The sequence below is a fragment of the Aulostomus chinensis genome, chromosome 2 (genome assembly GCF_037954235.1).
Source record: "Aulostomus chinensis isolate RoL2024-O1b breed Wild chromosome 2, RoL_Achi_v1.0, whole genome shotgun sequence".
NCBI classification, from domain to species: Eukaryota; Metazoa; Chordata; class Actinopteri; order Syngnathiformes; family Aulostomidae; genus Aulostomus; species Aulostomus chinensis.
The window spans coordinates 5,865,808-5,891,498 of NC_141321.1; the positions used below are offsets into that span (position 1 = coordinate 5,865,808).

At 47.3% G+C, this 25,691-nt stretch overlaps 1 protein-coding gene across 17 annotated transcripts in view; it reads left to right on the plus strand.

The window, feature by feature from the left end:
• ppip5k1a (diphosphoinositol pentakisphosphate kinase 1a) overlaps positions 1 to 25,691 on the plus strand; it is a 44,336-nt gene that overhangs the window by 15,745 nt on the left and 2,900 nt on the right. For 2 of the 17 annotated variants that reach the window (XM_086224217.1, XM_086224248.1), the window contains 18 exons: positions 627 to 712; positions 804 to 929; positions 6,576 to 6,697; positions 6,953 to 7,135; positions 7,507 to 7,648; positions 8,386 to 8,609; positions 8,941 to 9,068; positions 9,176 to 9,290; positions 9,428 to 9,535; positions 12,552 to 12,680; positions 12,759 to 12,899; positions 13,090 to 13,183; positions 14,215 to 14,340; positions 17,741 to 17,803; positions 21,381 to 21,440; positions 22,095 to 22,274; positions 25,106 to 25,243; positions 25,332 to 25,445. In XM_086224217.1, coding sequence (XP_086080343.1) covers positions 627 to 712; positions 804 to 929; positions 6,576 to 6,697; positions 6,953 to 7,135; positions 7,507 to 7,648; positions 8,386 to 8,609; positions 8,941 to 9,068; positions 9,176 to 9,290; positions 9,428 to 9,535; positions 12,552 to 12,680; positions 12,759 to 12,899; positions 13,090 to 13,183; positions 14,215 to 14,340; positions 17,741 to 17,803; positions 21,381 to 21,440; positions 22,095 to 22,274; positions 25,106 to 25,243; positions 25,332 to 25,445 — 2,279 coding nt within the window. The remainder of the gene's footprint in view (positions 1 to 626; positions 713 to 803; positions 930 to 6,575; positions 6,698 to 6,952; positions 7,136 to 7,506; positions 7,649 to 8,385; positions 8,610 to 8,940; positions 9,069 to 9,175; positions 9,291 to 9,427; positions 9,536 to 12,551; positions 12,681 to 12,758; positions 12,900 to 13,089; positions 13,184 to 14,214; positions 14,341 to 17,740; positions 17,804 to 21,380; positions 21,441 to 22,094; positions 22,275 to 25,105; positions 25,244 to 25,331; positions 25,446 to 25,691) is intronic. The other 15 variants (XM_086224224.1, XM_086224255.1, XM_086224231.1 and 12 more) reach the window with 11 other exon arrangements.

Sequence of the window (25,691 nt, forward strand, 5' to 3'; positions counted from 1 at the left end):
GGCTTTTGAAAGAGACATATTGATATGTTCTATTGATTGACATATGAATATAACTAAAACGAACACCAAGGTAAAGTTACCTTCCCAAGAATTAAAACAACCTGATGAAAAGCAAGAAAAACCTTGACTGATGTCAAATGACAGAATAAATGTTAATGTTCAGCTGAAATGTCATTACTTTTAATAGATGCCTTACTTTGGGCTGTGGTATGAACCCTTGGAGTAGTGAAGGGGGCACTGCCAGAAGATCCGAGGGCACCAGAAAGCCCATGCGATTAAACCCAATTTAATAGAGGAGGACCAGTAGTACCAACATAATTCGTCCAGTGCCCTTGGAAGTATTTGGTTCAGTACCCAACTCTACATGTGACTGTATTCAAAATAAATAATCAAAATATATCAGAAAGATTTGGTTTTAGAATGGTTCACCTATGTCAAGATGTCTAAAGACATTTAAATCACAGCCAATATGATGAGTATCTTCTCACTGGAGAAATTATCCTCCTGTAGACCAAACACTCTGAAGTTAGTGTAAGTGTCATTTTATACACAGTTTTGTTCGTATAGTCATTTGTCTTGTTAGAATGATATATGATATATTTATCATATTTTTCTCACCTCTGAAGGTATGGCCACTTCTCGGGGATCAACAGAAAAGTGCAGCTAACCTACCTGCCCCATGGGCAGCCCAAAACCTCGAGTGAAGAGGAGGGTAGGTAGAATTCACTGCACCACCTCGTTAACACCTCCCCATCAACATATTGATCAGCTGTTAACTGCCACATTCTGGATTTAACTATCAGACACTCGTAAGGAGGGTCCATCTCTGCTGCTGGTGCTGAAGTGGGGGGGGGAGCTTACCCCTGCTGGCAGGGTGCAGGCTGAGGAGCTTGGAAGGGCCTTCCGCTGTATGTACCCCGGAGGACAAGGTGAGACTGTGCCCAGCACAGAAAGCTGATGTGTTTTATGAGTGTTTTACAATGAGATGAGGTGCAACAGTTCATCTTAAAGAAAATTAAAACAAGACCACAAGGCAGCAACATTTAAGATAGAAAGCCATTGTGATGGTACGAGATCCTTTATGTCCTCTCTCCTCCAGTTGGTGTTCAGACTTACAATGTTGCTGTAATTTATCAGCCGAATGCAAAATAAAGCTGTACTGAGGTACATATTTGTCCATACCTTTTTGTAAGACCCTGGAAGGAGTACCATTATTAAATGGCATCAAAACATGGTTTAATATAGTGACATGTTAACCAGCTCTGCTTAGCTTATGCTACCACTCGTGAGCTTATGCAACCCCCAGAGCTGCTAAAACTTTTGATTTAATATCTGCAGTGTATTATAAACTGGCACGGTGGAGCAGTGGTCCTCACCGTGGCCCCTCAGCAAGAAGGTTGTGGGCGGAGCCCCAGCTGGAGCACGGGGTCTTTCTGTGTGGAGTCTGTCTGTTTTCCCTGTGCCTGCGTGGGTTCTCTCTGGTACTCCAGCTTCCTCCACAGTCCAAAGACATCAAGAGGGACCAGGTTAATCCAGACTCTAAATTGACCGTAGGCGTGGCTGGGAGAGCCAATGGTTGTCTGTCTCTATGTGTTGGCCCTGCCATGGACTGGTGACCCGTCCAGGGTGAACCCCGCCTCTCACCTGAAGGCTGGTGGGATAGGCTCCACCCACCCCCCCTTGACCCTTAACAGGATAACAGGGAGAAAATGGATGGATGGACGCATGGATGGATGGATGGTATTATAAAACCACGAAATGAGCGTCTTCCAAACAGATATTCTGTTGGCTGCTTTCTGCTGGATGAGCACTATAACATGCCTCCCACACATTTTGCTGCACCTTTATCATAACACTGACATCAGGGTTTCTAGTTCAAACCTTATTAGTTACCTGGTGTCATGGCAAACTCCAAACTAGGTACTTTGATAGTTTTATCCTGTTTGTAACTTCAGTATGAAACTGATGATCTTCATTCAACTATTTGTTGGATAAGCTCACTTCTTCCATCTTGTTTTTTTGCTGATTCCTGGACGAGCTGCAAAAGGACTTTGTTTCCCCTTGGAGTATTCTCTCGATCTCACTATGGGACATGCCCCCTCATGGGTTCCCCAGAAGCCATGTTGTACTACGCCAGCTGCAATTGGCTGACTGTTGGACGTTTGCCACGTGTGGAGGTGGTACTTCCTCCTGCCTTATGCACGGCACATCGTCATCGCTTCAGTCCAAAACCTTGCACTCACGGATATTGGTGCCGCAGCTTGGTGTCTTAATTGTTCACAGAGCTGGGCAACGACTCAGTCGCCAAAAGCTTCCTTAACGCCAATTCACCTCTGAAGAGCACTGGTTACGCACGGCTAGCTGTCACCAAACAGTATTCTTATTTTGGAAAGCCAGTCTGTCACCAAACAGTGGCTTCTTCCCACTAGCTCTCACCAAAGAGTAGCGAAAACATGTTGATGCTGGACCCCCTACCCCCTACGGGGATGCACGAAGCCAGCACCACCGAGATTATCCAAGCCATCGGCGTGGATCTTCACGATGTTTGCAAGAGAGCTGCTAAAAAGCTTTGTGTTCCATGGCTGGACATCCAGAGGGAGACTGTCGCATTCAATACTAGGGAAAACGACTCCCCAAGGTAAAATGCTCTGCCAAACAACTGCTGCCCGTTTTCCCTAAGTGCCTTGAGAAAGCCACATGCTCATTGAGCAAACCATTCTCAGCTAAAAACCCAGCCCAGGGGCTCACGGCGCTGGAATGGCTGGACATGGAAGGTAGTGGATTCTCCCACATTCCCCCAGTCGAACCACTAGTGGCATTCCACCTCCACCCGGCTCAGAAGTCTGCGCTGTCCACGGGAGTACCAGACTTCCCCTCCAAAGCTGACAACTTCCAGTCCTTCATGGCGGAGAAAAGCTGCAAGGCGGTGGCGTACCAAGCCGAGCTGGAGGAGGACTTCTCGTCCACCCTGACCCCAGAGGTGTGGAACAAGGCATGTGTAGTCACAGACCTCTGCCTACTCCTTCTGGACAAGCTATGGTGCTCATGGTTCCCAGGAGACAGCTCGCTTGCTCAACCTCTCAGGCCTCTCCCACAAGGAGAAAACACAGATGCTCGATGTGCCCATGGACCCTAAAGGCCTCTTTGGACCAGCTGTGGCCACCATGCAGTAACAGTGCGAAGGAAAGAAAAGGGAAGCAGAGGCGCTCCAGCTGTGTCTACCCAGAAAGGCACCACCCCCTGCCCCTCAAGCACCGAGGCCCTCACTCAAACAGCCACTCAGAGCCACGACAAGGGCCCAGGGCGCAATGGGGCGTAAGCTAAGAAGCCTTTGACTCAGAACGTGATACAGGGAGGTCAGCAAAATACCCAGTCCACCCAGGGAGGGAAGAAGAAGAAGAAGCATGCCCAGCTCGTGCTTCTCAGGTGGGGAGAACGAGCCTGGCCAGACACTCCCTTGCGCCAGCTTCATTGGCCCCATTCCCAGGCCACGACAGTGCTCACAGTTCACAGTCCGCCAAAGCGGGAAAGAGACATGGCGTGCCACTTCAAGCCCCTACAAAGGCTCACAAGCACACACTAGTGCCATGGAGAAAATTGCCCTGCACTCGTGCCGGAACACCTGTTTCATAGGGATCTCCCAAGACTCTGTCACATACAGAATGAACCTGTCAGCAGAGTGTGTTGCTGCTTTCCGTGCATGCGTCGCAATTTTCCGCAGAGGAGCTATGTTGAAGTTCAAAGTCTGCCTCAGGCTTTTGGGCCTCATGTCATCAGCCATATCAGTCATACCACTCAGCCGCCTACACATGAGAGCCGCCCAGCGATGGGTGGCTTCTCTGAGACTGGATCCCGCGCACCGCCGCATTGCTATCACAGTGAACTGCTGCACAGCCCTACGCCCCTGGAAATGTGTATCATTCCTGACAGAAGGGTTACCAATGGGGGCTATTCTGCACGGGAGAGTCACTACAAGTGATACCTTGCTGTCTGGCTGGGGCGCCGCCCACGAGGGCAGAACGATAAATGGGCTGTGGAAAACACACATGCGAGTCCTACACATAAATTATTTGGAACTGATGGCAGTGTGGCTTGCACTCAGACACTTTCTCCCTCTTTTGAGAGAACACCATGTCGTGGTTTGAACAGACAACACCACAGTAGTTACTTATGTCAACAGATAGGGAGGGCTGAAGTCTCTCCATTTGCACAGGTTGGCACACAAACTGATTTTATTGAGCAGCATTCACTTTCTGTCTCTGAAAGCCACACACGTCCCTGGCATATCAAATTGGGCTGTGGATTTATGTCCAGAGGAAATCACTGTTACGAAGACTGGATATTCCACGGCGATGTGATAGACCAGATCTGGTTAAGACACGGCCGAGCTAAAGTGGATTTATTCGCATCCAGGTAGAATGCCCAATGCCCGATGTTCTATTCCCTGTGCAACGCGAATGCACCGTTGGAGACAAACGTGATGGCTCACGAGTGGCCGCCACACATTTTGCTCTAGGCACTCCCCCCACTGGACTTGATTAACCCTACACTCACCAGAGTATGGGTGCTGGCCCTCTCACTCATTCTCATTGCACCACGCTGGCCAGGGAAGCCCTGGCTCGCGGAAATTATGTAGCTACTCCACTCCCGTCCGTGGCCACTGCCGCTCCGCAGAGACCTGCTGTCCCAAGCGAAGGGAGAGATTCTTTATCCCCACGTAGAGTGGGTTTGGCCTGTGAGAGGCTGAATTCGACAGCTGCGGGCATAGCTACCATGCAATGTGCTAGAGCATCATTGACTAGATCAATGTACTGTATAATGGCAAATGGCGCATTTTTCATGGTTGGTGCGATAAATCGGGGGAAATAGCTTTTCAGTGTTCCGTGAATGTCGTCCTAACATTCTTACAGGATCTAGCAGACAAGAACAAATCTGTCTCCACTGTTAAAGTCTACCTTCAGGCAATTTCAGCATGCCACCTAGGCTTTGTGTACAAAACAGTGGGTCAGCACCCTCTTGTGTATCAATTTATGAAAGGGGCTCGCCGGCTCCACCCAGTGTCAAAGTCTCTGGCACCGCCATGGGATTTAACAATGGTATTGGGTGTCCTGTCTCGCGCTCCCTTTGAGCCATTACATAAGCTGGATCTCAAAGTGCTCTCTCTTAAGACAGAATTATTGCTGGCTTTATCCACGGCAAAATGTGTGTCATTCATGCATTGTCGGTGAACCCTGCCTGTATTCAGTTTTACCCAGGTGATACGAAGGTTGGTCTAAAACCAAACCCTGTGTTTATTCCGAAGGTGTTCAGTCCGTCACTATTGTGCCGCCTGATTGAACCTCGAGCATTTAACCCGCCGCCCTAACACCTTACAGCATCAGGAGCGCCTGCATGCGCTTTGCTCGGTAAGGGCGTTATGTGACCAAAACAGCTAAGCTCAGGAAAACAGAGCAGTTGTTTGTATCATGTGCAAGAGCACATTTGGGGAAACTGCTCTTAAAGTCCATCTCAGTGGATTGTGGCAGCTATAGCCCTGGCATTCGCCAGCAAATGGTTACAACCCCCGGCAGGCTTATTCCACCCCAGTAATGTTAGCTTCACAGGCCATATTTCAGGGCTTCCCCATAGAAGATGTGTGCTTGGCGGCATATTGGAGCAACTCCTGGACATTTGTCAAGTTATACAGATTGGATGTCACCGCCCCAATACTCAGGCAAGCAATGTTGAGCACATGTGCTGCAGGGGAAAGGGCGCACTGATTTACCCATTGGTGGTTGCAAGCTTGCCTAGCAATATGGGAGTCAAAATATCCCATGGTGAGATACTGATACTCGAAAGAGAACTAAAGGTTATTTACATCACCCCGGTTACCTGAGTTGTATGAGTGAGGTATCTCACTGGACCACCCTCCGTGCTGTAGGGCGAGAAGAGTTTGGTTAGCTAAACTGAAGCAATGGAGATGCGCCGTGCTTATAAAAGGCAGGAGGAAGTACCGTCGGCAAAAACCTATGTTCCACTCCGCCAATAAGTTACATGTCAACCTGGGAATTAATGGATAAGAAAAACAGACAAAACAATCTGTGAGTGAGAGTAAAACCTCCCTGGTGGAGTTAATAAGATACAGCAGTGACAATATGGAAACCCTACCAGGAAAGAGAAGCATTGCCCAGGGAATATGAGGACAAAAATGTTCTGCTTTTGTTTTGTTTTAAGGTGTCAAGGCTCATCTGTTGGAGCGAATAAGATCTTGAGCTGTAAACAAGAAAACCTGGACAAAAACAGTGACAGGAGATCTTCCTCTTGTTGGAGATGCTCACAGAGTGGCAGCTTGTGGACAAAGTCTAGCTTGCTGCAGTGCCAATGCCAACAGTTTTACTTTATATTAGTGTTTGATACGTGTTCCAGTCTTAAACTGTACAAGCACTTTCAGAAAGTGCACTTCTGCTGCATTCCAGTGACAGTCCAAGTTTATCTTGTCTGAGTCAGTTAATAATCAAGGGGGTGACATATTTCTAGTGACTGTTCAGTCAGTCCATATATGCACTAATGCTGGTGTTGGTCCTGTGGTCTTGTAGGAGACTATGCTGGATTCCCAGGCTGCGGGTTGCTGCGGTTACATAGCACCTACAGACATGACCTGAAGATATATGCATCGGATGAAGGCCGGGTGCAGATGACAGCTGCCGCTTTCGCTAAAGTATGTGGTGTTTGTAGAGCATGTCTTTAACTGAGGAGCTAAACACAACCTGAAGACACTTAATACAGCCTTTCATGTAACATTGTCATAGAGATTTCTATTCTATTGTGATGTATCACAATTTAGATAACTCCTCACTTCATCTACAACACTTCTTACATCTGGTCCTACAAGAATAGAACATAGTGGGCACATCTTTGATACGTTTTGGTACATCTTTCCATCAGTGTCCTGCCACTCTCTTTGTTCGAGCAGGGTTTGCTGGCCCTGGAGGGTGAGCTGACACCCATCCTGGTGCAGATGGTGAAGAGTGCCAACATGAATGGGCTGCTGGACAATGACAGTGACTCTCTTAGCAGCTGCCAGCACCGTGTCAAGGCCAGACTTCATGAGATTCTGCAGAAGGACAGAGACTTCATTGAAGAAGACTACGACAGGGTGAATAACTGCGAGTCTCAGCTGAGCAGTTGTGTGTTGGATCTGTTCTGTATGTCTGAGGGGAGGAAGGCAACAACACTGACAAACCTGTTTTAAACTTTGATAACTGCTGTTATAGCTAATTGTCACAGGAAGTTAGTTCTACTTGGACCTGTTTCACCAGACAACTGCAATCACCCAACCAGAAAGTAGGATAGATGGTTCCAAGATGATTGAAAGCTATTTGTTTGTATACTGTATCATTTCAGTTACCTGCACATTCAGGTCCGTTGGCTGTAGCAGCCTTTGACTGAGGTCTTAAAAGTAACCAGTATTCAGGAGCTCTGTGTTCTGGGTTACATACTGTGTGCTTGTTTTCTGGTGTGTGACAGCTGGCCCCAACCTGTAGCGCTTCTCTGGTGAATTCAATGAAAATAGTTCAGAACCCAGTGGCTACATGTGACCAGGTCTACGCCCTCATTCAGAGCCTCACCTCCCAGATCCGCAAAAGAATGGAGGATCCCAAGTCAGCTGGTGAGCCGAATTCATCAGTCAGCCTCAAGATGACTCCAACTTTAGAAGTGTTTTACTGTTCAGCTATCACATTAACAGAGATGGACCGGAAAAAAATTTTCAGGGCTTCTACCAACTATCTCCATGTCGATATTATCAGCAACTTTGTTTCAAGTGATTAACAAACATGTCTGGAGGGACTGCAAGCAAGCATTGACTTTTGATAAAGTGGAACTCCTTAATACAGTGTTAATACAGTGTTTAAAGGGGAGCCTTATTTCCTGACTTTTTTTTCCGAGTGATGGAACCATTTTTGAAATCACTCCTGTATCAAGAGCTGCCTGCAGCCTCAGAGCACGCAAGATATAATAACCCCTGAAAGAGAAGCTCAGGAGATAATTGTATTTGTCAGACAACAGCAGCATAATGGAAGAGGCTCATGTTTGTCTCTCTCAATCACTCACCCATGTTTATAATCACAATCTGAGCCTGTCAATGGGAAAGATGCACTTAGAGTTGGTAAACTTTGGCGGTAGCCAGTTGGCCCACTGTATCACATCATAGCGTGCGCTGGAGCTGCAGGCAACTCTTCTTCTTAGTCTTTGGTCTAGACTGGAGCCTTTTTAAAAATGTTTTTGTTTTCCATGACTCACTTAGTTAGAAAAAGTTAGATATGTAGGGTCCAGGTAGGAAAAAAGGAGTTCCCTGTTAAATAATCCTGTAATCAGCACGTCCTCCTGTGTCTGGAACTCCCTCAGACCTGCAGCTGTACCACAGTGAGACACTGGAGCTGATGCTTCAGCGCTGGTCCAAGCTCGAGAGAGACTTCCGTATGAAGAATGGTCGCTATGACATCAGCAAAATACCTGACATTTATGACTGTGTGAAGTATGATGTCATTCACAATGCTACTCTGGGCCTGGAGGACACACTGGAGCTGTTCAGACTGTCTCGAGCTTTAGCTGACATCGTCATCCCGCAGGTGAGACGAGCAGAGAGCTCGAGTGTTGGACCACGCTGTCCGTTTCTTTTTTAGTTTACTTCAGTTTTATTTTTATAATGCAAAATTATCTAATTCAGTCATAGGAATGTAAAAAAACATTAAAAAAGAGATTTTCTCTTTCATCGTAGGAAAAGGTCAAAAAAATCATTAATTGTACCCATTTTTGGATTTGAGATTATGTGATTTTGTTGCATAACTAACATCAGAAAATCAATATATTCACACTAATAACAGCATTTATACCTGAAGCCTCTTGGATGTAGCAGCAGTGTCCTGTCTGAATGAGCTCCTTTTGATCATGTTTCTGAAGGAATATGGCATAAATAAAGTTGAGAAACTGGACATTGCATATGCCTACTGCCTCCCACTGGTCAGGAAGATCCAGCTGGACCTTCAGAGGACCCATGAGGATGAGTCTGTCAACAAGCTCCACCCCTTGTGAGTTTGGCAGAACAGCTGTTAAGATTTGAAAGATTAGATGCAAGCTTTGGAGTAATGGTGAAGAAGGTGTTACAGCGTCTGATTCAGTGGCATGTTGCTTTCAGGTACTCTCGAGGAGTTATGTCTCCTGGGCGCCATGTAAGGACACGTTTATATTTCACCAGTGAGAGTCATGTACACTCCCTGCTCAGCATTTTTCGCTATGGAGGCTTGCTGGATGTAAGCATTCACACCGTCAGTTGCTTTATTGTTCATTGGGTAACAACATCTACTTAGATTACAGTTTTAGGGTGAATGATGTGGGGGGTTGGTGGGACTGGTCATGTGACACTGAGGGCTCCTATGTTTGTGTGCAGGAGGAGAAGGATCAGCAGTGGAAGCGGGCCATGGATTACCTCAGTGCTGTTTCTGAGCTCAACTACATGACTCAGATAGTCATCATGCTGTATGAGGACAACAATAAGGTAATGGTTTGAGACTCCATATTCATGGATTCAGTTGATTTTTCTGAATGTCTAATTTAAAGGTGCCATAGAGAGGTTGAAGGGGGTATTAATTCTTGTTCTGTGGTGTGATATGTAACCCCACAAAAAATGGTTGGGTCTGCCATGGCTCAGAAGCTTCCTAAAGGCTCTCTGAAACCGCTATGTTACCATGTTGGGTTTAGAATGCCTCGTTTGTCCCTATTGGGGTCATTTCTGACCTCATCTGGCAACCTCATTATTTATGCAAGTGCATGAGTTGATGGCGATCGGTTGCCGTTGTTTATCTGGCAACCTCATTTAACTACTACTCTGTGATTGGCTGCCCTCACTGTCACTGAAAAGAAAGCACTCCCACTTTCTCGGCGAACTGTCGCCGGTGCTAAGTGTGACTGCGACTGTCAATTGACAACATTCCATATCATACAACAACATTCGTAAGATAAGATACCAAGTAGCCACGGCCCATTCGCGGATCCAGCCGTATATGCAGTGGCGGGGTGGCCGTCGGGACAACCGGGAGTTTTCCCGGTGGCCTGGCCCCTTGGTAGCCTTCCTGGCTGGCGAGATTCCTTCCCCCTCAAGCCAGGCCAGGCCAGCTAGCCACAGACAGCGCAGATAAAGCAAAGGTGTCAATTCTATCGAGGCCGTTCATTCAATCAATCTGCTCAGTCAGTGCTGCTGCTGCTGCAGTCTCCAGTTTATGTCGCGCGAGCGAGCGACACGAGAGAGCTGCACTCACTCTGCTCGCTCGCATAATCGCCCCCTCCCGAAATATAACACTTCAGCATTGGTCCATTTTCCCGTGGCGATTCAAAAAAGGGGAGATACTTCAAACAGAGGTTATGACACTGCCTCACACTTCGTGTGTCTTCCCAACAACTGGGGGACGTTGAAGAAACACCAAAAACACAAAAACCATGATTTTCATTCTAGGGGACCTTTAAAAAATACTCTAACGGTCTTCGTGGGTCCACCTGAGCTGCTGGACCTGATCCTGGAACTGTTTTGTCCATAGCCACGTTTAAATATCAAACCTGGTCGGGTCCTGTTCTGTTACAGCTAGTCAAGGTAGCTAGCTGGTTGACCTTCAAAGTGGAAGGTCAAGTGGAGGTTTGTCAGCATCATGGCCACAAATACATTAAATGTTCGGCCTTTTAAATGTTCCAGTGCCATGACATGAAGATCTCTACTTCTCATTCATGTATATCCATCCAGCCATCCATTTTCTTCCTCTTATCCGGGGTCGGGTCGCGGGGGCAGCAGCCTAAGCAGAGATACAGAGACTTCCCTCTCCCTGGCTACTTTGTCCAGCTCCTCACAGGGGATCCAGAGTGTTCCCAGGCCAGCTGAGAGACATGGTCTCTCCAACGTGTCCTGGGCCCTCCCCAAGGCCTCCTACCGTCTGGACATGCCCTGAACACCTACCCAGGGAGGCGTCTTGGAGGCATCCTGACCAGATGCCTGAACCACCTCATCTGACTCCTCGACATGAAGGAGCAGCAGCTCTACTCAAAGCTCTTCCTGGATGGCGGTGCTTCTCACCCTGTCTCTAAGGGAGAGCCCAGCCATCCTCCACAGGAAACTCATTCCGGCCGCTTGTACCTGCGATCTCGTCCTGTCGGTCATTACCTAAAGCTCATGACCACAGGTGAGGGTAGGAACGTAGATGGACTGGTAAATAAAGAGCTTTTCCTTAGGCTCAGCTCCCTCTTTACGACCGACCAGTGAGAGTCCTTATCTCTGTAGACACCGCACCAATCCACCTGTCGATCTCACGATCCATCTTCCTAACTTGTGAACAAGACCCCAAGGTACTTGAAATCATCCACTTGGGGCAGGGTCTCATCCCTGACCTGGAGATGGCATTGCACCCTTTTACTTTTCCAGACCACGGACTAGGACTTGGTGGTGCTGGTTCTCCAATGAGTCCAACTTACTGCCTGCAATGTAGACCAAACTCTGGCACTGATCATCCCGGGAGGGAACAGCCCGAATCAGGCTGTTCGATACCCCATACTCCTGGAGCACCCCCCACAGCATTCCTCGAGGGACATGGTCGAATGCCTTCTTCAAGTCCACCAAACACATGTGGACTGGTTGGGCAAACTCCCACGCACCCTCAAGAACCCTGCCCGAGAGTGTAGAGCTGGTCCACAATTCCGCAACCAGGACCAAAGCCACACTGCTCCTCCTGGATCCGAGGTTCGACTGTCCGACGCACCCTCCCTTCCAAAACCCCCGAATGGACCTTACCAGGAAGGCTGAGGAGTGTAATCCCACGATAGTTGGAAAGCACCCTTTGGTCCCCTTCTTAAAAAGGGGAACCACCACCCCAAGGTCTCCACTCTTGGCTGCTACCCATCTCACATAGCACCAACCCCTTTGGCCCCTCCAATTAGTGGTGAGCCCATTCAAGGGGGGACCCACGTTGCCTCTTCAGGCTGTACCCTACCGGACCCCACGGGTGCTGGTCTGGCCACCAAGCACTCGTTGCTGAGCCCCGCCCCAGACCTGGCTCCAGAGCAGGGCCCCCGTGACCTTCATCTGGGTGAGAGAAAGCTTGGACCCAAGTTGTTTTTCTTCATTTTTGATGAAGACCTTTTGGTCTGGTCCCTTCCCTAGGACCTGTTGGTTTTGGGTGACCCTACCAGGGGCATTAAAGCCCCTGACAGCTTAGCATCTAGAATCACTTGGACATGCAGACTCCTCCACCATGATAAGGTGGTAACTGAAGGAAGAGATTCATGCATGTTTTACACCAAATTTTTTTACATCAATTAAGATGCTTGTTTTTATATGTTTTGTAAGAGTGGTGACTGTTCTTTTATTCCTTAAGGTTCTGTTTTGCCTGATGAAAACCCTTCATGGTTGAAATGATGCTTTTTCAAATACATGTCGTAGGAGCTAACCCCATAGAGTTAAACCTTCTTTGTATTTGTGATATAAAAGCTGTTGCTTTGCATGATGACAAGCATGTCCCTTGTTCCTCCTAAAGGATCTCACCTCAGAGGAGCGCTTCCATGTTGAGCTTCATTTCAGCCCTGGGGTCAAAGGCGTTGAGGAGGAGGAGAATGCACCAACTGGCTTTGGCTTCAGACCCGCATCGGCAGAGGTAGCACGGCAGGTAGCGCACAGCCCCGCATTCTAACCACGTTATGGTGCTGCAGGTACCAGCAGGTGTCTCATTACTCTTCTGATTCAGAATGGGCAGAAGCAGACTGACCCCGGCAGCCTGGAGGACCTCTCACGAGATGAGACGGACCGAGCTGTACCGCTGTCTGAGCCCATCACCATACAAAGGCGGTCTCCACTCATACGCAACCATAAGACAGGATCCATGGAGGTGAGACTCACTTGCTAAATAGCTCCCAGCAGGAGCAGCTGGAGACTGGTGTTTTGGTATCAGACATTCTCAGGTGCTGCCCTCACACTTCAGAGGTTAATGTGCACGCGTGTGTGTGTGTGTGTGTGTGTGTGTGTGTGTGTGTGTGTGTGTGTGTGCGTGCGTGCGGGCGCACATGCTTTACTGCCAGGTTCTGTCGGAAACTTCATCCTCCAAAGTAGGCAGTTACCGCCTCTTCTCGTTTTGCTCACGTCAATCCCCTGAGATGAAGCAAAGTGGATTAGGTAGGTGCCTTACTGCCCTGTTGTCATGGTAACTGTGTGTGTAGACTCAGCAATGGCATGAAGTGGTTCAACTTGACAGTGAGGGGGAGGTTTCATCAGTGACGTTCGATGTGGGAGGAAACTGGGAAATAAAGCTGGTAAGCTGGTCTTAATTTTGCTAAACACAGTAAGTCTGCTAAGGATCTAAACTGCTCTTTAAAAAAAAAAAAGAATTTTCCAGGTTTTTTTTTAGATGTACATTTTACCAAATGAATTAAAATGCATTTAGGATGTGGCATCACTCTGTGGCAGATGTGGGATCGGAACGTTTTGGAGAAAAGTATCAATCATTAGTCAATCACACACTTGAAGAACTCGTCAGTTTCCACAGAAACAATCTTGTTCTTGTAAAAATGCCCCCCCCTTCCTCCACTTCATCATGATGGAAGGACTGTGGAGCCCTGAAACTTCTCAAAATAGAGACGTAATGCACTCAGATCTAATATCTATCTCTGGTTGGTGATGATCTTGTGTGGTACAGAAGCTTCAGGTTAACATCAGGTGGTGTCAGTCCCTCAGAATTACTCAACAACCACTTTGCTTTTGACATCCTCATTTTTGTCTAATTCTAGTGTATTGTGTATTTCCTTTCACAGTGGTCTTACTATGGCTCTTTAGTGCACAAACTAATGCTGAAAAGAATTCCGGGCAGTGCTGAAAATCGCGAACTGATGATAAAGTTGATGACAGGGAGAAAGTTGACATAAATCTTACGCACAAAATCACACAAATTTATCTCTGTGACAAGTTTTCAGAGTGAACTTTCTCCCGGAGCATCCCAGCCAGTGCATAGAGCTGTAGGCTAGTCTCTGGCGCGGGTGTTGGAAATGTTAGTACAGGTTTTACTGGTTCCTTCGGTTCTGTCTGCATGTCTTTGTCTTTCTTTGCTTCCTCCTGTCTCTTTTTTTCCTCTTTCTCTGTCTCTCTTTGGGTAGCTGTTTAAATAACAGCATGTGATGTAGCAGTAACTAACAACCCCGCCCCCCTCGCAGGCTCTCAGTGCGCCGGGCTCTTCAGCACCACTGTCCTAGGTGGGTCCTCTAGCGCCCCTAACCTGCAGGACTACGCACGCGCACATCGAAAAAAATTCTCCGCTGGCAGTCTGTCCTACAAAGACGGTATGTGGTTGAGACACAGCACAGCAGATGAAACAGCAAATCAGAACACATCTCCACTCATACTGCAAGTGTGTGCCCTGTGGGGAACCCGGGCACTTCCACGTATTACATTGAATGTATACAGATGTTAAGTGGAGGAGTATTGATTGCAGTAATTACTGAGGGTGCTCTGATTGATCAGCCACTGATCTTCCTTGGATCTTTCTATGGGTCGTCTCATCGGAGCTGTTCACTCAAACAATGCAGACTGTTCTTTCTCCTTTGAGACTCTCACACGGAGCTCAAATGAAGGCACATAAATTTATATGAAATGAATATGAATGTTACTGGCTGGAACCTTGGCGTTCCGAGCCCAGAAAGAGCATTTACACTGCCGAGTCTTGGAGGCAATGTAACCAACGCGTGTCAGGAACATCAAAGTATTGTCGAAGGTAGTTGTACAGTTACCAACAAGTCATTACTGCACTGTAAGTGCAATAAACTCTTTATAACAAGTGTTAATCCTTACAAAAAAACATAAAAAGAGACTGCTGTTGACTTCAAGCATGTGGAGGTCGGCACCTGAACTGCACTCCTTCATCTGAGGACCGTGGAGGGGTTGCTGCTAATGCCAGCGACGCTAGTCCTCGTCAGAAAGCAAGCAGCTGGGAGCTTTAAAGTATTACTATCCCCAAAAAGTGTCATTTGCCTTGGATGTACCTCTTTAGCTCCTGTCTAAGAGTTTGTGTTGGATTACTGCGCGTACAGCTTCATAGATGTATGGAGTAAAACTGTCTTAATGAGCTCATGACACCTATCAATGAGTGCTTGAAAGGCAAAATACACGTTTTGGGGGAAGTATTGTTTTAAAGCTGCAATGCAATCATAGTCACAGTTCATTTCCATTGCTACGTCATCTCCAACTTCAGCAGAGGCCCTGGTGTCTCAAATATCAGCAGTTGGTATGAAGTTACCAAGTTTAGATGAGCACAAGTGGACAGGACAATAGATGCAGAGAAATCCTGACGCGTCTACTTCATTTATAAAGTTTGGTTGAAAGCTGCACAGTAACTAGAATGATTTAAATCAAGCTAATGATGAGCTGAATGGCTTCTAGCCAAGGATCAGCCTCCAACAACCCTGATCAGAGCACTCTTATTAATTACAGCCTCAGCACAGACAGGAAGATGATGAGCTCCAGGAGACAAGTGACAGAACGAGCGTTATTTTTGCCCACTCGTGTCTTTCAGTTATTCGTCGTTTCTTTATTCATAGATTCCATACTCACTCTGGTCTCCAAAACCACTGAGGTTTTGGGGACTGTCATTTTTCCCACTCCACGATACTTTCAATAAAAGTGGCATATTTCTTTTTAGGACTCCATACACATGCCGCCTCAGGCCCAGTAAAAGCTCCTCTACTGAATACAGGCAAGAAGTTCAGACCCCAGCACTAAGAGCAGCAAAACATACAGAGATTTACAGTGTGCTGTTCTCAGGTTTATCTCTTGGTGTCATAAAAGAACTTTTTTCTTTAACTGCAACATTATGGGCCCTATTTTGGCACCAGGTTGATTGGCTGATGGCGCTAGTGGCGCGGTGTGTTTTCAAGGTGTGGTCAGCCTCATTTTGTTATTTAGAAGTAGAAGTCGAACGCAAAGCACAGCAGAGCAAAGAGGCCTTTAGACACCAATCCATAGGTGTGTTTCAGGCGTGACATCACTCAAACCAATCAGAGAGGCTCGTGTCGATCTCTTCAAAGTCCAGTGAATTTCATATTTCTGTGCTTCTCATCTGGAGAAACAGACCTCCTCGTGCTCCAGGTGAAAGTGTGTGAGCGCGTCTGATGTTGACGTAAAGAGCAGCGGGAAGGTGGAGGCCAGTGTTCCCACGGTTTCACACTTTTATAGAACCACATTGAGGTGCAGCACACATGCTCATATGATCGATGCGCCATTTAGATAGCACTCCACACAGCGGAAACAAGCAACGTAGCACAGCTGTGACAGACTACGCAGGTCACACCTCCTTAACATACGTACGCACCTTACAGGACAGACAGACAGAGCACAAGTTCATTTGGTAGTGAAACGGCGAGGGCGCTTGATGTCAAAATGCCGTTTGTGGCAGCTGTAAGCTAGCAATGATACTTGGGCTTGACCGAACGCCAGCATGCGCCATGATGAATATAGGGCCCTAAATGTTCAGTGGCTACTTCTGCTTGTAAACACAAGATCAACCGTGCCCTTTTTTAGACCGTTTTGGGAAGCCAACACTGAGTGTTTCGAGAGTTTCACTCCCAGATATCAAGTAGAAGTTTGAAGATTCTTCATGATCTCAGGGCCCCCGCATGGATGAAGAGAAACACTTCATCAGTGTGTGTCCGTAAATTGACCCCCATCCTCAAAACCATGATCTTCCCTCGTTACCCTTCCATCCGTGGCTGCTCTGACTCTCACTGAGTCCCTTCACTGTCTTCTTCTATTTATTTTCACTGAACCCAAAAGCTACGATGCACCCAATGTCAGTGCTTATGGATTTAGGTAAAATTCCAATTGCAGCAATTTGAAACCACTTGAGCCAAGACATCTGCTCCACCTAAAAGTAGTCATACAGCATTTCCATCATCTACTCAGTTCCACATTTTGCAGCCGTATTAAGTGCTGCATCATCTGGGCGGCCATGCCTGGCCATGGTCGTGTAGCTGACATTGATGTCTGTCATCGTGTCGTCCAATAGGTGTCACTGTGGTATCACACAGACTTCTCTCAGCTGCCATCCTCTTGGTTGTCTCACATGTAGCCTTGCTGTTGGTCTTTGTCATCCATCTTGTTAGCACTCCTCTTCATCAAGAATCAACGGAAGCATTTTTGGTCTTGCGACCTCCAGCGCGCTCACCCCAATGGCTTTGTCTAAGTGTACACTCCTCTGCCAGTGTAGTAGTGTCATAAACTTTCATGTTTTTTGCACCGAAGCGTCTTAGGTGTGAGGAGGCTCACATCTAACCCTTCAAGATTCACCAACTGATATTTTGCCAATGCCAGAGAGAGGCTGAATGACTTTAAACTCCCACGTTCCCATAAGCACACAAGCACGAGCAGGAGAGAAGAAGTTAGACCTTAATATTGGGCTTGTTTTTCCAAGTTTCATTTTTTTATGTCTTAACCTCTTAAGTTGATTCCATTCCATTTTGCTTTGACATCAGAAGATCCACGTGTTGCCCCAAAATCATCTTCAAACATCAGATTTCATCGTTTTACTCGTAACCTTGGTTAGGGCTTCTTCAGAAACTGGAGACAGATCATTTTATCTCTCATTTGTTTCATGTTTGCGTGAATATTAGAGAAGAACAGGGCATGAAAAACATGATTATTCAAGTTACTGTGGCTCATGGTAACACTAGTGATTTTTTTTTTCCTCAGAGTTGTTGTCTATGCCGGCAGTAAAACGATTTTCTGTGTCGTTTGCAAAGCATCCGACTAATGGTACGTCTGCTTCTTTCAAGTATATTTCCACTTCACCTCCCTTTGTCTTGCATGTCTTCAGACTTTTGTTTTTGACCTTTTTTTTCCACATGGCCCTCTAGCATTCCAGGTTTCCGTTGTATTTTTTCTGGTTATTTATTTAATTTGATTTTTTTTTTTTTTTTTTTTTTTTTTTTACCCATTCGCTTTGGGCTCTTACTTTTCTAACACTACCTGATATTCTCTCTCTAACCAGGGTTCCCACTGGTCAATGAATTTGTGAACAAGAAATTTGGAGATAGGGGAGGTCAGTGAGTGGTAGGACAACAGAGAAGATGACTGCAGTTTGTTGAATTTGCAGCTGTAATCACACTGGAGACCTTCAAGGGATACGTGGGAAACTTGTCCATTTATACTCTCGTCTTTAATCGTAATGTATTCGTGGCTGTTACGCTGTAACACGTCCTCCTGTCAGTTAACATTGCATGCATGTTGAAGGTGTTAAACCCGACCGTCCAGCTCGGTACCCTGGTGTTTCCAGGCGAGCCCGAGATGTTTGGCGCTCTTTTGCATTCGTCCCTCTGGGCTTTTCCAAATTTACTGACATCATGGAGGAAGCCATCTTTCACATCTGGAGAACTGTTAGTTTTTACTTCTCACTAAGAGGATTCTTAAAGAATTGGTGGTCCTTCAATGTAGCTCCAGACACTCTTGCTATAGAGGTTGCCATGACTACTTTGGGTCAGAGCCAGCGTTAAGAGAATACACTTGAGTCTTAAAACCTCCATCAGCATCTTGTATATGAACACCTTCTTTGTGTGACGAGTGTTTTTTGGACCGTGGTGTCTGTTTTAATGCCGGTTTTACTGTGTCGGCTAACTTTTTGGTTGTTTTAGTGTTGTTTAATGTTCAAATGTTAACATTTGAATACTTAAAGTAGCTGTGCAACAGATGATCTGGAATCAGGGGACTCTTGTTAAAAAGGTGTTATTTAGTGTTGTACTTCAATAAAGTTTGAGGACTTGCAAGAGACAACAAGACATCAGAGGCGATGCAGCAGAGGTGGAGATATCTTGTCTTAGTGCTTTGTGTGGGTCAGGCTCTCAGCACCATGATTCCTACACATTTTCCAGGTTGCAACTCAATCGTGTATTTTTTCACTTTTAATTAGTTCCGTCGCTGCGGCTAAAAATCACAGAAAATGTAATGCAACTGCTGAACAACTGCAGTACTCTACGTGAACAGCACCGTGACTCCAATCAACCAGCTAAAGCCAGCAGAGAGCCCCAAGAAAGCTAGACGTAGTCATGAATGCACCTTTTGGACCTTTCGTAGCCCTTGAGTTGAATTCCGGATAATTGTCATGATGACATTTGACACTGAGCCAAGGGTGGGAACCCTGCTTGACATACTGCAAGCAATTTGCAAATTTGGTCCCATTACCCAGTAATTCTAGGATCGTCCTGGTATTTTTCAAACCTGTACCCCGTCTGACTCTGTTTTTGGGGACTAAGAGGCAAAATAATGTTTGGAATCACTGCAATACTGAGTTAAAACACTTTTACTGGAAATTGGAAAATGATAGCAATGGGGCTTTTGTTTGTCAGAGTAGAAAAAAGCTTTTTATGCCACTGATGTGCTCAAGTTATTGATAATGAAAGGTCCTCCAGAGGGAGGCCAGTCAAACAAGCAACACGTCTTGCTGAATTCAAGGCTACTTGCGCTTCATGTGCGTGAAAGGAGAATCCATACATCTCACTCGCAGATTATCTTTAGACTATCTTGACCGTCCACAGTGGGATGGTTGTAATCAGCAGGTACTCCCAGGGCGACCCTGCAGCAGGCACCAGTGTTTATCAGTTTGGGCTCCAGATTTTGCAGACTGGAGCACAAAACTCAGATCAATGCTGCGATTTGCAGCCACTTTCCAGCACTTTCAATCTCAGACCTAAGTACGATGAGATTTCAGCAGTTGACATGAGGGCGATGACAGCTCGCCACATGTGCTGGTAACTTTCATGAGCTTTGGAGGTTTCTCAGATGGAGTTTCTCCTCAGTCGATGTGAGGGTCTGAGGGCAGAGGATGGTGTTATGATGCCATGTGAAGCCCTTTAAAATTGCCTTGCCTTGCCTTGCCTTTGTCATCTGAGCAACCCCAAGCAACACTAACAGTTCCTGTTGAGTTTGAAAAATCTGTTGGTTACATTGGGATTACCGGGATTAGAAAAGCCCACCTTTATGCGGGTGTGTGTGTGGTGAGAAAAGAGATTGTCATGGTAGGACAACAGCAGAAATGATCACCAGGTACTAACATGGAAGAAGCCAAATGTAAATGAAAAGATGCCTCCCTGAAATGATCCTTGGCATCATGTCGTCAGACCTGAGTTTGAGCCGTCAGTGGCTAAAACATGCACTTTTCTAGCAGATGGACTTTGACACAGAAAAGTGCCCCATGCAGTAATTTCACAGCTGTGGGTTTGAGTGGTTTTGCTCAATATTTGACTGCTTCCAGTCCTTTAATCCCCCAATAACATAGGAAATATGGCTGAGGTTGGAAGACACCAGACCAATCCTTGACATTGTTTTTCCCTGTGGATTTTTGTGTGTCGGTGCACATGCATGTGTACACAGTAAATACATAAAATGCACACCGGTTGCCATCATTGTGGAGGATTTGATCATTAAAGTGACACCAACAGCACCTCAATGTTTAACCCTTCTCCCGTTGCCTCTGACCTCAGGTCAAGGGCCCACATGACTAAAAGGTCATGTCATGTAGTGGAGGGGCCTGGATCACACAGATCAAAGAACCCGAGTCAGCTCTTACTGACAGACTGGGGAAGGTTTCAAACATTGCTCATCCCATCCCCTGTGTCTCTTGTAAACACAGTACCAGTTTTGTTTTTCATCCATCCAAAAGCACACAATTGCTTCAGTGGTTCCAGTACACAGGTGTGGTTGTTCTGTGAGCGTGCAAGACTTGAAAAATGGCAAATATTCCAATTTTGACAAAGAGGAAGTGTGATGATTGTGGCTGCAGGTGAATTCTGTTTTTATCATTGATGGACCACCGTGGAGGGATGACCAGTTGGGATCAGTGGCAGCCAGCATTGAATTGTTGTTGACAGGTTCTCTGCGCCAGCCCTCCAAAAAATGTTTTGGTGGATTGAAGAATCAAATTTTGGTCCGATTGGATTTTTTGCTCTTCGTCATTTTTGCTCTTTGGTTAAGTGGAGCACCTGGGTCTTTCTGGACCTTTGTTTGGTCGTTGATTCTCATTGTCTGGTGAAGCAACAACCAGGACAACCTGGTAGGGTGAATTAGAATCATACAGTTGGGGAGGAAAACCAGCAAAAAGGGGACAAACTAGATGAAGGAATCAGTTGGGGCCTTGTCAGTAACTTCTATCATGAAAAGATTTCACCAGTTGATTCCTGAAGATCATCTTGCCCCCCATCCCTGTCTGTGCCTGTGACACTGCAGGAAATTCAAATTGCCCTGATACCGTCTGAATGGAGGACTGACCTGCACTCACTTTTAGTAGAGCTTCACAAACTATATTTGCATGTCTGTGACTTCCATGTATCATTCAACACAGGAACACAAGATGATACGTCCACCCTAGCTGTGGCGCCACCTGCTGGGTGGGCGGTGACAGGTACGATGACTCCAGGGATGCAGTTGTCTGTTGGCACCAAATGTCCAGCTGCAGCTTTGTATCATTGGTGTTTGTTCATGTGGACACAAGAAGACGTAGCTGCACATGTAACAGCTGCTGCTGGGGTGTGTGTGTGTGTGGGGGGGGGCTGCTCCGAGGTCTGGGCTCTGCTGCTTCCTGTGAATCTCCTGTGTCCAACTTGCTCTTTTGTGGGTTCTCGTTAGTGATTGGCTCAAGGTTGATTGCTTGCCATTGTAACGACCTCTGAGATGCTGCAGAAGAGCAACGTGGCGTGGCGTCTTTATGTTCTGAGTCTTGGCCAAAGCTTGATGTTTAGTACACAGACTTGCTTGCAAGCATCTGCTGCACCATCATCTGTGGCTGTTTATGTGGGGGGGGGGGGGGGGCTAGGAGAAGCTGTTTGCCTCTTTTGTTTCCTGCTCCACCTTCATAGACATGAACAATACAAACACCACCCTCCCTCCACTGGCCTCTGCTCAACCGCTGCTTTTCTCTTCATGCTCTTCCTTCCCCTCTCATCTGAACTGTACTTCGGCTCCTCTTGCTTTCCCCTCCTCTGTTTCATGTCTTTTGTCCTGCTCCTCCCTCTCCTCCACTGCTCTGTGCCTCCTCGCTCTCCCTCTTCTTCCTCAGAGCCCTTGGAGGAGCACCATATGGTTCAGTTGCTGAGGTGTTTCTCCACCGACCTCAGCCTGGGCCGCCACCTCGCTCTGGACGGAGCTCTCGCCCACCATCTCCACCAGTGCTCCTACCACCTCCGCCTCTTCCGAAATTGTCTGATCTCCGGCCAGGACCCCATAGAGTACCTCCATGGTCAGCCCCTGGCCCCACCCTCCCCGCACAGCCTCGCGCCGTGTCCAACCACCGTTCACGGTTTAGTCTGGACTGTGCTTGTTCTGTGGTTGACTCATGCTTGGCCTCTTGATGTGTCTGCATGCTTGCCTGTTTCTGTGCTCATGCAGATTGCAAGCTGGAGTGGTGTGAGCTTGTCCAAACCACGTCAGTTGCTACAAGCAACTGTCGATGGGGAGGAGTCCCCCTCCCCACCTCCTTTACTCAGTTAACCCTCAGAATTTAGTCATAATCGTTGTAGGGTCAGACAACGGGGGGCGTTTGTCCATGTAGGGCTGCAGCTACTTTCACTATCAATACAAGATTTAGCACATTTGCTTGACTTCAAAATTGTTCCTTCATACTAATTGATGAATCGATTCTCTGTCAGCTTTAATCAGAGGAAACAAAGCCTGCATTAGTCTTACTTTATGCTCCATGTGCCAGTAAGATGCACATTTATTTGATACAGTACCAAGCTTTCAACTTATTGACTGTCCTGCCAAAAATATTTGACCTTCATTCAACACGTGGGGTTCCATTGCTTGACTGCCACCAGAGAGGAGTGGGAACACTCCCCCTGCTCGATGTTAACAAGCTCTGTAGCGATCACTTGTGCATTCTGCTCTGACTAAACTTTCCCTAAAACCATTCATGACCTCCTTAAATCAACTCCAGAAATTTGATGTTCCGTGAGTGAAGGCTTTGAAGTGTGAGGTCGGTGTCTCTAACCTTTATTGTTATTTGTCTGTTTGCTGTCACTCTTCATGAGTGATGGCACTTAATCCAGTCACTTTTTCAAAAAGCGAGTCAGGAAACTGCAGAGTGAAGATGAAAGGGAAATGTCAGTTTGGGGGACCGGAGTAGTCGTCTGTCCTCCCTGGGCCATAAATGATACCCTTCTCTCATTGACAGTGACTGTGAGGAGACCTTCTGTCACCAGCTGACCGCTAGTTAGCTTAGAACAATTAATGGTAGTGAATGGGCAGTTTAGCACCCCCCTCTGTCTTGATTGTTCAGCTTTGTAAACCTGTTGTTCCTCCTCTGTGTTTTCACTTCAGATAGATCTGGTTCTGGACCTCAGTTGCCCAGGTGTAGTCCTCGCCCGGTGTGTGTCTGACTCTGTAACTACAGTGTCTACCAATTTGACTTTCACTTCTCAGGAATGTAAAACCCAACCACAGTTGTATCAGCAGCTGAAGATCCTTGTGGGACTTTTGACAAAGTTATGCTAACATTCACTGAGCTAACGAGCAGTCAGCAGGTCTCCGAGGGTCTCGGCTCTGTTGCAGCAGAGAGGAGAGCAGGGGATCCATCCATCCCTCCATCAATCCATCCATTCCTCCATCAATCCATACATCCATCCCTCCATCCATCCATCCCTCCATCCATCCATCCATCCCTCCATCAATCCATCCATTCCTCCATCCATCCATCCATCCATTCATCCCTCCATTCATCCATCCATCCCTCCATCCATCCCTCCCTCCATCATCCATCCATCCCTCATCCATCCCTCCATCATCCATCCATCCATCATCCCTCCATCATCCATCCCCATATCATCCATCCATCCCTCTATACATCCCTCCATCTTCCATCCATCTATCATCCATCCATCCATCATCCATCCATCATCCATCCCCATATCATCCATCCCTCCATCTTCCATCCATCCATCATCCATCCCTCCATCCATCCATCCATCCTCCCTCCATCCCTCCCTCCCTCCATCCTCCATCCCTCCATCTTCCATCCATCTATCATCCATCCATCCATCATCCATCCCCATATCATCCATCCCTCCATCTTCCATCCATCCATCATCCATCCCTCCATCCTCCATCCATCCATCCATCCCTCCCTCCATCCCTCCCTCCCTCCATCCTCCATCCCTCCATCCATCCATCCATCCATCCATGTAACCCTATTCTATTCTATCCTCTTCTCTTCTATTGTTGGTCAGTGTGATCAAACCCAGCTCCTCTGCCTGTGTTGAGGCCGGAGCAGTGAGAACTCAGGTGCCTGCAGCCAGACCAGGAGAGGCTTTCACCAAAACCATTCATGTAATCGTGTGTTCAGTAGAAGGGACACCCCCCCCACACACACACACACACACACACACACACACACACGCTGCCTATGTGTGCAAGTCTATGTGCCTGCGGTACAAAGACGTGACCCTCGAGGAGGTTAGACAACAGCTTCCATCACTAACCTTTGAACCCACATGAGTTCAACTCTTTCCGTTTGGAATCAGTTGTTGGAGTTGTTTGGCCTCCTTCCTGACCCTGACCAGCATGTGAGTCCCACTGACTGTAGCTGAGAGCAGGGATCTGGTCCCTCCCAGGTGTTCGGCCATCATGGCGAGATGTGGTTTGACACTGTGACTGTGAGCGGTGCTGGTGAAATGCAGCTTGGTTGTGAACTAACAGTGAATGGACTGGCTTTGATGGTGTGTGTGTTCTGAGCTGCAGTCTGGACAGCTTGGAGCGCTGGAGTGCACACGTGTGTGTTGAGACTGACTCAAGAAGCAGACATCGGGGTTTCAGATCTGCTTGTCTTCGCAATCAGAGCGAGACCTTAGAGACTGATATGGTGTCATGTTGTCTTGACGTGCAGCATGGTTACGCAACTTGCCTGTGAGGATCTGAAGGCTGGCAGGAGTTCACAGCAGGTGAAGGCGTGTTGTTAAATGAGCAGGATGAGAGGTGTAGTCGATGGGCAGCGTTGGCGGCGGTTTGTCAGCGGAAGACTGCGAGTCAAACTGAGTCTGATGTGCCTGCGGGCGTCCTGTCTCTCCTCTGCCGCAGGCTTTGAAGGCTGTTCCATGGTGCCGTCCATCTATCCTCTGGAAACGCTGCACAACTCGCTGTCGCTCAAACAGGTCAACGAGTTCCTCACTGGTGTGTGCGAGAACGCTGGCGATCCGCACACAAGGACAACACGAGGTGAGCAGCACACAGGTACCGCTGTGGTAGTTGTCACCATTATCACCACGCAACCTCATCTGTCATCTGTGGTCTTTTATTGCCGCAGCTCTGTCGGCCATGTTCGGTACTCACAGCCATCCATCGGTGGACTCCTACATACCCCAGAGGGTCCTCTCTTCCTCCCTGTCGCTCAGGTCGCGTTCCGACAGACCTCCATGGTGTGAGTACGGCAGCATGTCCTCATCGGCACCAACATTTCACATTCCCACGGTGCAGCGACTGTGGAGGATCTATGGATCCCACTCATTGATCTTCCACTTGCTTGTACTAAAGCCAAGATGGTCATGGATGCAGATGATTCAACACTTGACTTGTAGGCATCCACAGCTGAGGAGATCACCTCGGTCCTCAACAAAGAGCTGCAAATGGTATTTGATTGGATCACTGATAACAAACTTGTCCTTCA